General features: G+C 37.3%; 1 protein-coding gene across 1 annotated transcript in view; it reads left to right on the top strand.

The window, feature by feature from the left end:
• LOC115900458 (partitioning defective 3 homolog) overlaps positions 1–6,634 on the top strand; it is a 371,816-nt gene extending 365,182 nt beyond the window's left edge. The window contains exon 5 of the mRNA XM_030941336.1: positions 6,497–6,634. Within this exon, the coding sequence (XP_030797196.1) occupies positions 6,497–6,634 (138 nt within the window). The remainder of the gene's footprint in view (positions 1–6,496) is intronic.
• The last annotated feature ends 9,486 nt before the right edge of the window (positions 6,635–16,120 follow it).

The raw sequence follows: 16,120 nt of genomic DNA, 5'->3' as shown, positions 1-16,120 counted from the left end.
GTGTGATGGCGGGTGCCTGTAATCCCATATACTTGGGAGGCTGAGGCAGGAGAATCACTTGAACCCTGGAGACGGAGATTGTGGTGAGCCGAGATTGAGCCACTGCACTCCAGTCTGGGCCACAAGAGTAAAACTTCGTCTCAAAAAATAAATAAATAATAAATAAATAAATAAAAAGAAAGTTGACATTTAAAAATGAAATATTACTTAAGAAATTTGAGCTAAATTGGTGCTACAGTATGTCTTTTGGCATTCAAAATCTCTGGATTCTGACCAGCGTTTCTGGTTGCAGGCTCCACCATAGTTTAGCAAACTATTTGTTATCACTAATGATCCCAATGTGTTTGTTTGACAACAAATGTATGGTTGTTTGAGTTTCCTCTTTGTCTTGCCATAGTTCTGTTATAACAGCTTTATAAACACATACTCTTTCCTTTGTCTTTTCCACACCTCTCATTAATAGTTATTAAGAATGTGGGGGAAACATGTTAGCAAAAAGGAAAAGTAAGATGTACACATGTACCAGTGCTGATTTATGTGCTGGATACTGGCTTAGAAATTACAGATAATATAGGAACAGATTGCTTGGCCTCAGTTCTACAACATTAGGCATTACGTGTAGGAAGTTGCTTTGCATGGATTTCAAATAGTGCTTTGTAGTTAGTTCATTATACTTAGGAATAAACGTGCACCTAGGGTAATGATAACGAATACTGTGTTTGGAATAAAAGCCTAGATTTCCTTATTTAAGAAGAGTCTTAATAGGCATTTAGTTTATTTAAACTAATAGCAACTGCCAAATTTTCTGCCTTCATGTACAAGTTGGTGATTAAACCTGCTTTTTGTATGTGTGAGTCATTTTATTTCACCCTTATCTGTCTCTCTTTTTTTTTCTGTTTTTATTTAATTTTTAGAAGATGAATGAATGAAGGTCAGAAAGTACAGATCATATTTATAGATCACCTTCTGGTTGTTATCTTCTCACTTTAGCTGTGGCATTGCTTCCAAGGTCATGCTCTGGTGTAGCCATAAGGAGGTACAAAAGATAAACTCCTGCCACAAAGGCAGTAAGGAATCTGTTACATTAAATCAGTAATATGATTGCTGATAATTTTAGCAAGCTTCATGTAATTAAAATTATTCTGGCTAGGCACGGTGCCTCACACCTGTAATCCCAGCACTTTGGGAGGCCCAGGTGGGTGGATCACGAGGTCAGGAAATCAAGACGATCCTGGCTAACATGGTGAAACTCCGTCTCTACTAAAAATACAAAAAAGTAGCCGGACGTGGTGGCGGGTGCCTGTAGTCCCAGCTACTCGGGAGGTTGAGGCAGGAGAATGGCATAAACGCAGGAGGCGGAGTTTGCAGTGAGCCGAGATTGCGCCACTGCACTCCAGCCTCGGCAACAGAGCAAGACTCTGTCTCAAAAAAAAATATAAGTCATTATTATTAATTTTACTTCAGTCTCCTAATTTCAGATTAGATATCCTGGATATAGTTCCCTTCGTTTTTTTGTGTATCGTTTCCTGGAGAAATAACTAAGCAGAACATTGAGTTTTCTTTTACCGTAATTACAGTGTTGAAAAATGTGAAATGTAAAATCTTAACATCTCACGGTCATATTTGAAACCATATGATACATAGAGGTTCTGAATGAAATGTATATGCATTGAGTATTTTGTATTTCAGAATATGGTATGATTTCTCATAATTCTTTAAAAAATTGAAATTTTTGCACTGAAGTGAAGTGGAAACATAGTTGGGTTTCCTGTGCCAACATAGAAATGTTTATTACTTCTGTAATGTTCATGAAACCCCAGTTCTGACTTCTGCAACATAGGGATATAGTCTTGCCAAGAAATCTGACCATCAGCTAAATAGCTGTTTCTGGGAGATAAAGCCTTGGAGTTGCAGCTTAGTATGCCGGGAATGAGCTTCTATCTCAAGGCATTGGGTGGGTTCTACATGATTTTACTGAATTGTAATAAGCTTGGGGAGGGCTGAGGTGGGAGAAGAAACTTACTTTCCCTACCCTGAAAGAGATTTTCTCCACAACCAGGATACCGCTACCAGGGAGCAGCAAATTAATATGCATTTCCCAGCCGGAGTGGCTTTTTGACGCCTGATGCTGTGGCAGTACATTTAGATGATAAGGAAAATCCCTGATCACAGCAGGAACATCTGTTTTTTTTCTGGCAAGAAGGAAAATTTCCCACCTAGCACAAAGCTGAGCAGCTATTTGGGGCAGACTCATAAGTGGAGGATTAAAGTTATAATTTAAAAAAGGGAGGGAGAATAATTTCTTATGGCATTTTTCTTGTATAATCTTTTAGATAAAGTAATAACTCTAACAAATAAATTTATGCCATTAGTAAGTTTTATAATCATTAGAATTGTGTATATTTGATTTAAAATTTTTGGTTTATATTTATAATTTGATTCATAAGTGAGTGTATATAGTCTTGAATAGACTAGTTACGACTGCCATATTTTAACAGTTATTTACACTAAAGCAATATTTTCAAATTGAAACTAGAGTGCATGATGTATATTTCAATGGACAGTGGTGAGTATCCAGTATAAGTTGTGTTGTAGAAAATATTTAATACATTGTATGCTGCGATGTTTATCATAAATACAGACACACAGCTTTACAGGCCTACAGTCCTTGTATGCACTTGATACACATTGTATGCAGTAGATGGTGAACTAGATTTGTGGCCAGACTTCAGGATTGGGAGGAAGAAACATGACTGAAATGCTAGTAGGACCTGCATGATGCTATCAGAAATATAACAAATATATTGATAGGAATTAATAGTGTATTTTAAAAATTCTTCAGTTGATTGATAATAATTCAAGATTGCTGTAAATAACTGCAGTTTTCATACATTATACATAAGTCAATATATGGATTCATTATTGATTTTACATGAATTAGGAAAATTGCTTTGTTATGAGAGTGAATGCCAGTTTTAGTTTTATTATCCATGAACTCAAAGTTGATTCCACAAATATAAAATTGTAGAATTCTTCAAGTGCAGTGGAAAATCGCAGACCTTGCCATCTTCAGCCATTCTGTCTCTTAATCTGATTATTGTATGTTGCTGTGCTGCAGGTGCTGCATGTCATAATTGACTTACATGGAGAAACAGTGTACTATTTTTTCTATGCAATTGGAAAAATCACATTTGCCAGAGATATCATATGCTGTTGGTGTGACATGAAATTGAAATAGGCATGTAACAGTGGTATACATCTTTTAATATAAATCTAAAAATACAATCATTACATTTCACCCGAAAATACATTTTACTAAAGTTTATCTTAATACCTCTTTGAAGTATTCCCTAATCAATTTTTAAAGCAACTTATCAAAATATTCTTTTAAAATTCCAGGATTCTGAAACCATGTGAAATAGGCAACATAAAAAAATATTCATGAAAAAGTCACCCAGGTTGGTGTAAGCCACTGTGCTAAGTGCTTGGGTTTAAAGGTGAATGATGATTTGCCCAGGCTTCCCTGTAAGAGTAGAAATAGCAGTTTTTAAAGTTAACTAAATTATAAGTTAGAACCATAATTAAAGTAAAATTAGAACAGAGTGGTAACAGAAAGCATGGCATGATTAGTTCTATTGAGAATCAGGGACTGCTTCTTAGAAAGTAGCATTTGAACTGGGCTTTGAAGAATGTTCAGTATCTCTATAGGAGAAATGATATTGGAAGTGCAGGTCTCAAAGAAAGCAAGAATGAAGGTGAAGAAATTTGTGTGGCACAGCAAGCACCATTGTCTGAAATTCCCTCTGGTCTACCTACAGTGTTTGCTGGAGGTTTGATGTGACCCAACATACGTTTTAGGAAACTCCTCTGCCAGAAAGTGGTGCGGAACATTATTAGAGAGGCTGCGACTAGAGCCTGTGTCCAGTTAGAAGGCCACTGTTAAAATGTCAGGTCAGAGACAAGCTGATCCTGAACTAGGTTTATGGCTGAGGACCAAAAGCAGCAAAAATGTTGGATCAATAAGACCTAGAAGCTGTGGAGATCAAAGAGGGAGGAAAGAGAGTAAAGCTAATTCTAAATATTTTAGGGAATGGTGCCTGAGTCAAAATAGGGAGCTCAGTTTCGAGGTATCTTTGGTACCTCTTGTTGGAAGCTGATATCATGAATTCAGGAAACAGTTTCGTTTTCGTGACTTATGCCTGAAAGTTGTCAGGGTGGGATGTGGTGAAATTGTGCAGTTTTTTGAGCTTGTCCGGAGAGGTAATATTCAGCAGTCCATAGAGCCAACAAGACCATTTACGGGAAGAGGAAAAGTGGCATAGATTCAGGAAGGAGCAGAGGGGTAGGTACCAGTAGCATACTGGATTCCAGACACCAAAAGGTGAGAATTGTGTGGAGCCTGATCTCTTCATTTCAAAAGTAGACTCTTTTCTTTTCAAGTGATATTATTTGTCACTATGCAAATATCCAGTTATCTATCAACTCTTAAAATAATGGTTTTAGTATGATTATCTTTGCCTGAATTATTTCATTAGGAGTTGAAAATGTCATGTTTCTAATTCTGTTATTAGTTCTATTTCTATTATTTGGCGTTCTTCTGAAAAGACAAGTTTCCCCTCATCAACTGGTACTGTTGATGTCTCTGAAAATACAGTCCTACTGAAAAGAGAGGGTAGATTTTAAAAAATACTTCTGGTTTAATTATTCATTTTCTAAGTAAGCAGTTGGTGTAATAATCACCTCAATTGGTGGGAAATGAGTATGAAAGCCTGGTTCCTAGTCAATGATAGCCTCAATTTTTATTTTTGACATAAAAATTATACTTGCATTTCAGTGTACTTTAAATCCTCCTTCTCTTTGTAGACACATAAGGTTCTGTCACTAATAAATAAGGTTCTGTCATTAGTAAGTTTACCCTTTAAGAATTTTTTATTTATCTGAATTTCTTATGACTTATAAAAAATTCTTATCAGAATAAGCTTATCAGTATATCTATGGACTGTCATATGAAACAGTATTTCCTTTCCTTTTTTCTGAAGCTTAAGTTTTAAGGAGAGACTCTTAGTATCTTGAGATACGGTGGACTTTAGTTTCTAGTTTGCTTCCTTAGTTAGTTTTTTGTCCATGTCTTCTCCTTGCCATTTCTATTAAAAAACAAACAAACAAACAAACAAAAACTTGCTGCTAAAGTTTCATCTCGCTACTGAGTTTTTAAAGATTTATTTCTTGCAGGTTAATTCTTAAAGTTTATAAAGTTTCATGTCAAAGTTTATGTTTGGTAAATGTTTATCAATTTCTTTTTGTTTGAACATATGTCCCAATATTGACATAAACCCAAGACTATCAATTCATTTTTAAGTTTTATTCCCTGATGGAACTCATGAAGGAAGATCAAACAGTATCCTGATCTATAACTAAGTTATACACACTGCAAACCTATTCTATTGCACTTTTTTGTTTCTGTGTTTGTATTGAGTGTTCATATAGTTTTAGCACATGAAGAGTAAGTATCAATCCCACATGTAATACTTATAGCCAGATTTACTCTTAACAGTGTTACTAGGACAGTATGTTAGTACTTCTTCTAACTTGGTGTACTGAGTTAAGTGGATCCAACTGAAGGTAATATTTTACTTTGTTCTTGTAGGAGATGATTTAGATTTAGTCATTGAACTAAAAAGTATGACTCTCCTAGTTTATCCTAGCTTTCCTCGTTTCTTTTTAGAACATTGAAATGAAGTTTTACAGCTCATAAGCCAAAGGAAGTTACTATGATTTTTTATTTGAAAGAAATATCAGTAGCATTTGGTTGTTCTGGGGAGTATTAAAAACTTAGTTGATAAATATTTATTTATGTAAAGACATCACTTGTCATATCCATGTCACAGTGAAACAATTATGTATCTGTTATGTAACAAATAATTGTGAAAGGCCAGTTTTTCCCCTGATACTTGAATTAATGCTGACTACTAACTTGTGAAGTAGGTAATAGAAACAGCCTGGATAATCTAAATCTCTTATCCCAAAATCACAAAACCATAAGGCTTTGAAGAAAGAGCGAATTTATTAGTCTTCCTTATTTTTAGCATTTCTGATGAATTAAGATGGTACCTCATAATTTAGTTATGAGACTGGAAAGAAGAGAAAATGCTAGTTGAGAAAGAGTGAAAGTCTCATATATAAGTTCACTTTTCGTGCACATACTTGGTTTAGGTGATTGATTTGGGTAGGAGTGCAAAGTGTAGTGTTTGTCTGTTGTGTGCCATGTGTGTGCCACCCTTCCTGCTGTAATTATTAGACTTGCCTGTCCTGGGCACATGGTTATAATTCTGAGGTCTAATCTGGGTGGAATGTTCTCAATCAGCTATTTTGTATAGGATTGGAAAGATGTTTTAATATGTAGAATCATTTTCTGCTACTTTTGAAAAACCAGGTGCATTACTGATTTGCAAGGTCTGGTTTTTTACAAGACGCCTCTTTGTTTCTTTTTGAATAGAAAGATGAAAACTACAGAAGCCTCCCACGGGATACTAGTAACTGGTCTAACCAATTTCAGAGAGACAATGCTCGCTCGTCTCTGAGTGCCAGTCACCCAATGGTGGGCAAGGTGGCTGGAGAAACAAGAAACAGGTAACATGACAAATCCTTCTATGTGCGTCATTGCTGTAACATCCTGTCCCATACCCCAAAGATGTTTCTCCCATCTCGATCACTGGTGATGATTAAAAGTAAATTATTTTAACAAACTTAGTTAAGTACCAGTCTCTATGTCAGAGTTTAACATAAATGCAGGATATTTCTGGTTGGTCTCTGATCACAGATTTATTGTGAGCAGTTATGAATATTTGCAGTAGTTTCTGAAGGTTCAGGGCTTAGAGTTTGTAATGCAGAGTCTCAGATGTTTGGCAGTGAATCGTGCTGTGAGTGAGCAGACTTTCAAGACTCTTCTCTTCTTTGATAGGCAATAATTCAAAGGATCTGAAGATGCAGATTAAACTTTCTGTTTTATCTAACTTCACTGTACAAGAGAAATATATCCTATGGTGGTGTTTTAGAATTTAGATTACAGTGTTTTGTCATGTTTGGGCACTTATCCCTTCATAAATTTCAAGGACCTATTTTAGGTTTATCAGTCTTTAGAGTTATCTATTTCACTGTGTAGTACAGCCACCTACAATTCATGAAATCAGAATTGTTTACCACTCAGAAATAATTGTTTTCTGCCTTGGAAAGAATGACTGTTTACAAACCCCATTGCGTCACTGTTAGAAAAGTCCTCCTTTCATATGAAGACTCAGAATGTATCTGATGAGTTAATTCTTTCAGTGTTTTTTTTTAATGCCTTAGTTGTTTGTTACTGACTCACAATGGGTTTTTTTGGTGGAAGGGAATCCCAATGTTTTATAATTTAATTGTGCTTTCTCCCAGCTTTATTGAAGTATAATTGACAAGTAAAAATAGTATATATTTAAGGGTACAGTGTGAGGTTTTTGATATATGTATATATTAATAAATGATTGCCACAATCAAGGTAGTTTATCCATCACATTACATAGATATAATTTTGTGTGTATATGTGGTGAAAACACTTGAGATCTACTCTGTTAGCAAATGTTTTTAAATTAAATAAAATTTAATTTTTTTGAGATAGAGTCTTGCTGTCACCCAGGCTGGAGTGCAGTGGTGCAATCATAGCTCACTATAGCCATGAACTTCTAGGCTCAAGTGTTCCTCCTACCTCATCCTCCCTGGTAGCTAGGACTATAGGTATACACCACCATGCCCAACTAATTAAAAATTTTTTTTTTTTTTTGGTGGAGACGGGGTCTCACTTTGCTACCCAGGCTGGTCTTGAACTCCTGGCCTCAAGCAGTCCTACTGCCTTGGCCTCCCAAAGTGTCATGGTTATAGGCATGAGCCACTGTGCCTAGCTTCTTAGCAAATTTCAAGTATAAATGTTTTAGACTCACCATGCTATATTAGGTCTCCAGAATTCATTCATCTTACAATTGAAAGTTTCTACCCTATGGCCAGTATTTGTCCTTTTTTCATACCCCACTCCCTGTGGTAACTGCCATTCTACTCTATTAGCATGAGTTCATTTTCTTTTTCCCCTCATTCCACTTATAAGTAAAATCATACAGATTTTGTCTTCCTGTGTTTGGCTTATTTCTCTTAGCATAATGCCCTTTAGGTTCATCCATGTTGTCACAAATGTCAGAATGTCCTTTTTATGAAAGGCTGAATAATATTCCATTTTATACATTTATGTGCACACAGACACACATACACACAGTGTATATCACATTTTTTTAAATCCATTCATCTGTTGTAGGTCACTTAGGTTGTTTCCATATCTTGGCTATTGTGAATTTATGTTTCTGTGTACATGGAATTGCAAATATGTCTTTGATATAGTGATTTTATTTATTATGGATATATATGCAGAAGTGGAATTGCTGGATCATATGGTAGTTCTGTTTTTGAGGAGGCTTCATACTGTTTCATAGAGGCTGTCCTAATTTACATTACCACCAGCAGTATACCAGGGTTTCCTTCTCTTCGCATCCTTGCTATCACTATATTTTGACTTCTTTTTTTCTTTCTTCTTCTTTTTTTTCTATTTTTTTGAGATGGAGTCTTGCTCTGTCGCCCAGACTGGAGTGCGGTGATGTGATCTTGGTTCACCACAACCTCTGCCTCCTGGGTTCAAATGATTCTTCTGCCTCAGCCTCCTGGGTAGCTGAGATTACAGGTGCCCGCCACCACGCCTGGCTAAAATTTTTGTATTTTTAGTAGAGACGGGTTTCACCATGTGGCTTAAACTGGTCTCAATCTGTTGACCTCGTGATCTGCCCGCCTTGGCCTCTCAAAGTGCTGGGATTACAGGCGTGAGCCACCGCGCCCGGCCTTTTTTTGAGACGGAGTCTTGCTCTGTTGCCCATGCTGGAGTGCAGTGGTGCAATCTCGGCTCACTGAAACTTCTACCTCCTGGGTTCAAGCAGTTCTCCTGTCTCAGTCTCCAAAGTAACTGGGATTACAGGCACACACCACCATGCCCAGTTAATTTTTTGTATTTTCAGTACAGATGGGGTTTCACCATGTTGGCCAGGGTGGCCTCAAACTGCTGACCTCAAGTGATACACCTGCCTCCGCCTCCCAAAGTGCTGAATTCAGGCATAAATCACTGTACCCGGCCATATTTTGGTGTTGTGATAACAGCCATCCTAACAGTATGAGGTGATGTCCTACTTTGCTTTTGATTTACATTTCCCTGGTGATGAGTGATATCGAGCATTTTTCAGTGCTTTTAATAAAAAGCCATGTTTGTTTAGTTGGTCACCTTATTTTCTCTTTTCGTTTTTTCTTTTTGGAGATGGAGACTCACTCTATTGCCCAGGCTGGAGTGCAGTGGCATGATCTTGGCTCACCGCAACTTCCACCTCCCTGTTCAAGTGATTCTCCTGCCCTCAGCCTCCCGAGTAGCTGGGATTATAGGCGCGTGCCTGTACAAAAACCATACCCAGCTCATTTTTGTATTTTAGTAGAGGCAGGGTTTCACCACGTTGGCCAGGGCTGGTCTCGAACTCCTGACCTCAGGTGATCCACCTGCCTCGGCCTCAAAGTGCTGGGATTACAGGTCTGAGCACTGCACCCAGCCAACTTATTTTCTTTAAAAAAGTTTATGTGGATGGAAAACAAGATGAGCGCTCAAAAGAAGTTTAGTTGCTTTAGTAAGTTTTAAAATATTAATAATTTTGTTGACTAAATATGGAATAAATTGTTTTTCAATTTAGATTATGATAGCTGTAGAATAAAATCATAAATGTTTTACATATTTAATCTTAGCCTATGTTTTATGGTATAAAGAATCCTAAAATAACTTTGTGGATGTAGGGTATTCAAATATGAAATAGCAAAAAGGGACAGCTTGCCTTGCCCACCCAATGGCACAGGAAATGTCCTAATTTTATCATATATTAAGTGTTAGCACACAAACATTGTGTGATGGAAATAATTTGAAATAATAAAACAATCATGGCAGTTCTTTGAAGGAAACATAATTTTCTCAACATGATACAGATTTTTAAACTAATTGATACTGGTATCTTATTATTACTTTGAAATGAATGTTTTTAAGATTTAGGTAGTTTCTCATGGGCCCAGGAGTCAGATTGACTGGTTACTAGCTGTTTACCATATATGAGACTGAGCACATTACTCTACTTGTCCATACATCAGTTTACTCATCCAGCAAATAGGGATACTTGTAGACCTTGTCTCAGGGATTGCCGTGTCAAGTGGTACAATACCCGTCAAAGGCTTAGAATCAGGCCCGGTACCTAGAAATACTCAACGTATTAATATAATAGGACCGATAGCAGATAACCTGGAATCTAGAATGAGGAAATGTTTGGCATATATGTAGCAAGGAAGTCTGGAGCTGGGGAAGATGTGGGGGTTAAGTCTGTAGCTTAGCAACCTCACTCACATTTTTTCAGGGAGCCTTTCTGAAGGCCACCTTAGCTCTGTGCTCTAGCTTGTCCTTTTCTTTCAGAGCCACATCCTTGCTCAAAGGAAGGGGAACAGGGCCTTTGTCTTCTTTTTGTGGCTCTTTGTAAAAGCAAATACATTTTTCCTAATAACCTCCTGACAGATCCCTAATTGTGATTGTTGGCTGGAATTGCCCTACTCTTCTGCCCATGTCAAAATCAAAGGGAGTAAAAGCACCAGTACAGGTTTCGATGGATAGAGCTTGACCCCTGGAGCTGGGGCTGTGGTGGGAGCCCACTTGTTTATCTTCCCCGAAACACGGTTGCCCGTCACTGCACACAGTCGCATCTGTTAAGCAAGGGATGTGTGGGCAGGGGTAGGGAGTGACAACCAGAAGTTGGCTGAATATGAATGTGCTAAATAGGAACTGTTTTTTGTTTGTTTTTTTTAACTCCAAAATTGGTAGAAAAAGATTGGTAGCCCAGAGTTTCTAAAATATGATACAACTTAATTATATTATGAAGATATAACTTTTATTTTTCTATTGTCATTGTAGACCTGTTTTTAAGGAAGTAGTATATTCTTTGTAATTTTGTTATAAAATAGTTTCTTTTTTAAGCAAAAGAGATGGCGTCGAGAAGCCACACACAGCAAATACCGAGCTTTGATTTGCTTCTGTTGAAGTTACTTGAGTTAGTTGTCTGGGTAGACTGAGAGGGTACCTAAGTCTAAAAACATCTTATTTGGCATAAGTGTAAAAAAATGATGTTCCATTCCTGCAGCTTGATTTGAGTGAGACTGTATACTAGAAGAGTAGAAGCCATTGATGTTTTCACATCCAGCAGAATAATTAAAGTAAAATCTATTGAAGAGAACAAGAACCACAGAAACAAAACAAAACTCCCTCTCAAATTTTTTCAGAAGTAAGCACTATTGTTTGTGTAGAAGAGGAGTCTTAGGTTATGCTTTATACACTAAAAATCTGTTCCACCTATTCCCATTTAATTATGGATTTATTCTGTTAACCATTCCCAGAAGTCATCTGACTTTAATGACCTGATGTCTCCTCTGAGGCTTTCTTTTTCTCTTTAGTTTTTGCTATTAAACATAATAAAGAGGATTGCATCATGTAGATGAAAAAATAGTTTGTATGCTTAAAAAAAGAAAAAAAAAACCCTCTGCCTTTCCAATTTGGGAACACCAGTGTAGAACTGATGGCCATCTTCCTTAAATTGTGTGGTCTGGAGCGAGGTCAGCAGAGTTCTAGATTTTATGTGCCTCCAGTGGTTTTGTTTTTGCTCTGTTTTCTACTTAGTACTTATCTCTCATTATCTGTTTCTGAAGGCCGTTATGACCTTACCAGCTTTGCCAGTGGGAATAAGCAGAAGGAATGGAAAGGCAAAAGAGTGCTTTAAAGTGCTAAGCCAACCGGCCCCTCTAGAAGTCTAGAGTGTCTTATTCTTTGGATGGTATTCATCCTACTTATGGGGATAGTGAATCTTCTTTCTATAAGAATATTATTTAGTTTCACTTCAGTAAGAAAAGATAGGTTATATATCTTATTAGAAGTCTGTAGCAGCAAGCATAATATGATTTCCAAAAAGAGTAGTCAGGGTTTTCAGTGACTAATCACCTTGTTCAGAGTAGCCCATAGCTGAATCCTACATCAGAGTCATCTCACAAGGTGGAGGACTGTGTGTCTCTTAAGCATCCTTTTATGTCAATCTTGACATAAGAGGGGAGATCTCAGAGAAAACAAAAGATTTGAAAACTAAATGGTTTGTAGTTGTCTTACTTTGAAAACATTTTTATGCTTCTGAAATTTTGACTCTGACACTCAAGAAACAAACAAACAAACAAAAAAACAACACTTTTAGTTTTGATGTTTGACAGTATTTTAAGAAGTTCAAATTCCGTTTTAATGGTAACTGTTTCCCTGACTCAGCATAGAATATAGTTTGATATTGACAGATAATAGGTCATAAGCTGACTTTGTTCTTATATCCCCACACTTTATTGCAACTAATAAATTCCACAGAAGAGGCAGCAGGAACTTTGTGATACGTGATTGGAAGAATTTAGGACCAGAAGGTAGAGGGACCTTAAGGAAAACATAAGCTAATTGGGAGCCTGCCATTTTCACAACCTTCTCTGGATGAATAGGCCTGAGCCCAATTAGCAGAAATAGCAAGGAGGCACAAGGCACATTCCAACCGCTGCTTAAGCTCTGTTATAGGGGAATTACTGCCCTGACCTTTGGAGCAAAATTCATGTTTTAGGGCTCTCTTCATCAAGAAAAACATCATTTAGTTGGAGATTATACAAACTGAGGCAAACTGGAGGGAAAACTAACTTAAATGTTTATTGATGAAGACACAATGCCAATGTGTACCTCACTTTTGTACCTTTGGCAGCCACGAAGGAATCCCACAGCCATCCAGTGTCAAGTCTCAAAGGTCTCAGAGGACAGCGGTTTGGGGAGCAATGATGATACTTTTTTTCCTTTTATTTTAATATACCTTTGTCACTTTCTGGAGCTGTGATGCTTTTTCTTTATACTTTTGAGAATATTTATGCGTTATAAACAGTATTCACATGATACATGGTATGCTTTGGCTGTGTCCCCACCCAAATGCTCATCTTGAATTGCAACTCCCACAATTTCCACATATTGTGGGGAGGGACCTGGTGGGAGGTAATTGAATCATGGGGGCAGAGATCGTTCCCATGCTGTTCCCGTGATAGTAAGTCTCATGAACTGTGATGGTTTTACAAATGGGAGTTTCCCTGCACTAGCTCTTTGCCTGCCGCTATCCATGGAAGACGTGACCTGTTTCCTCCCTATCTTCCGCCATGGATTTGTGAGGCCTCCCTAGCCACATGGAACTGTATTTGCCATTAAACCTCTTCTTTTTGTAATTGCCCAGGTCTCGGGTATGTATTTATCAGCAGCATGAGAACAGACTAATACAATACACAATATATAAGTTATATTCCACAATTATTTGAAAAAGGTAAGTTTCTGTGAGTTTAATTTTTTGTTTTCATTATAATTTAACAGCCAAATTCTTAAAGATTGAGGGCAAAGTAAATGTAAAAAATAGTGAAAAAAACATTTTCAGCATATCCAGTTTTATGGAGGCAGTTTTTTAAAAAATGTGGTTTTCTCCAGGCTAGTCAATATAATTGTGGAAGTAAGTTTTTGCCTAGGTTTTAGCTTGTTCTTATAAAATGTGGGTGTCTGGGGATGGTCAACCTGTGTTCCTGTGTCCACAAGACTTGCCAGAGTTGTTTTTTTTTCCCACTGATCTGCCTACATAGAGGAAAATCCCCTTCCTTGCCCAAATGCTTACCAGACCTTTATCTAAGTGGGAAAAAAAAAAAAAGTTCTAATTTCCCTGAGATGCTAGAACTATCTAGCTGACAAAAGAGGATGTTTTCTGGAGTATGAAATGGTAATGTTTTCTTATCTTTTTTTCTGTTTAAATCTTTAAGAGGCAGGGTTCTTGCTCTGTTGCCCAGACTGTAGTGGCAGTGGTGCAGTCATAGAAAGCCCTCAAACTTCTGTGCTCAAGCAATCGTCCTGCTTTAGCCTTCTGAGTAGCTGGGGACTACTGATGTGCACCATCACGCCTGACTAATTAAAAAAAATATTTTTTGTACAGGTGGGGTCCCACTGTGTTTCCTAAACTGGTCTCAAACTCCCTGGCTTCAAAGTGATTCTCCTGCTTTGGCCTCCCAAAGTACTGGGATTACAGATGTGAGCCACGATGCCTGTATTTTCCTTTCTTTTTTTTTTTTTTTTTTTTTTTTGACAGATGTGAGGGCTTTTTAAAACGTTGCCCAGGTTGGCCTCGAACGCGTAGCCTTGCCTCCTTGTGCGCCAGGACAACTGGCCTGAGCCACCGTGGCTTCCCCCCAATGCCTGTGTTTTCTTAATTACAGTAGGAGGTGGTTTATTCAGCAATCTGATTACAGTAGCTTCAGATCAGTCAGGGAAATGACTGAGGGGTCACAGCATTTAACCGTGGAAGAGCTATAGAAATTCTGATACAGGAATAGATAGGGCTTCATGTTATCTGCCATCATTGGTGGAGACTTAAGGATAGATTCTGATGCTGCCAGATAGTAATTAAAATGTGTTTTTTTGGGAGGTTGTTAATTCTGTAGCCTGTAGTCAATGAGGATCCAAATGACTGTTCATATTATTTGGTTAAAAATAAGCCCGTTGCCCTCCAATTCTGAAAGTTCTGTGAAAAGGAAGGGGATTTTTTAATATTATTTACCAGTTGGCAAACCTTCATAAAATTTGTAGAGAAGCAAAATAATTGTGTTTATCTCTAGCAACACCAAATGTAAAAAACTAAAAACATCAAGATTGTTTTAAAATTAAACTTAGTTTTCGTTATAAATACCAGAGCTTTTATTTATAAGAGAAATCTGTCATGTTCACAATAACACCCAAAATAAAACCAAAACAACCTTTTAAGAGACTTGTTACCTGGTATATTAATGCCAATAGCAGATTATTTTGTTGTGCTTTGATAATAGAATGCCTGGTATTCTAACACGTGTTAAAAACATTTTTTTTTTTAAACAGTGATGAAAACACCCTATATGTATGGGACACATTATTTTCCATGATCCCTACATATTTTCTGCTTTTATTATCCAAGAATTCTGGACTAGAACCCGCAGTGGAAGCACAGACCGGAGTGTGGAGCTCTGGTGCACGTTCTTCTAGAAGTGACGCATGTATTTTCTGGGGAGCTTCCAGTCATGTGCAGGGGTTACTTTTAGGAATACCAGATGGCATTTTACTTTTCCATATATTTAACACACAAGATGTAGTTAGTCTGGGAAGCATGTTTCAGGGTTGGAAAACCTGCCCCTCCAATGAGTGTGTCCTGTTTTCTGACCCCTAAGACTGGTTGTATGGAAAGAATCAAAGATAGATAAACCATAACGGACTTCATTTTCATTTTATACAAAATAGGGAAGATCATACCGCATTTGGCAGATGTTAACTTTGTAGGCAAAGCTGAAGTGACATAGCACACATTTCAGTGCAGACTCAGTTTCTTGTATATGAAGACACTCATAAGATGTTTTCTTTCCTATCTTTTTAGGTAACATTAGGTTTATTGGTTACACCTCAACAACTCCCTCATGTATTGGGTATCTCATTTCTTAAATTTTATTTTTCTCCTCCCGTATTGGAAGTAACATTTGGTATGCTGAGGTGGTTTATTTTCATCCCTGGTGTATTTCTAATGCCCCCATTGTCATTTCACAATTTGATTTTACTTTGGTGGTCATCTTACCAGAATTAGAATAAAATTTAATCTTTTAAAAACCATCTCTTGATTCTTTTTTGAACAACATAATCTGACACAAAAATGACATCAGTGTTAATGTCTATGTCTGCTTCCATTTCCTATATTCCCTTTTGTTTTTGGCGAGCATGTGTAGTTTTAATAAGATTAAATGTAAGGATACCATTAAGAATGCTAAGTATCTTATGAGGGCTTCTGCTTGGCCACTTGCTAAGCATCTGGGTCCCTTTGTGATATGAATGGAGTTTGGAGGCCACAGCATCACTCATTTGCTTTTGCATCTGGGGTAT

Source organism: Rhinopithecus roxellana, chromosome 11, assembly GCF_007565055.1.
Source record: "Rhinopithecus roxellana isolate Shanxi Qingling chromosome 11, ASM756505v1, whole genome shotgun sequence".
NCBI classification, from domain to species: Eukaryota; Metazoa; Chordata; class Mammalia; order Primates; family Cercopithecidae; genus Rhinopithecus; species Rhinopithecus roxellana.
Note: the sequence above shows the minus strand (reverse complement) of the source record. Positions and strands in the feature narration are given on the sequence as shown.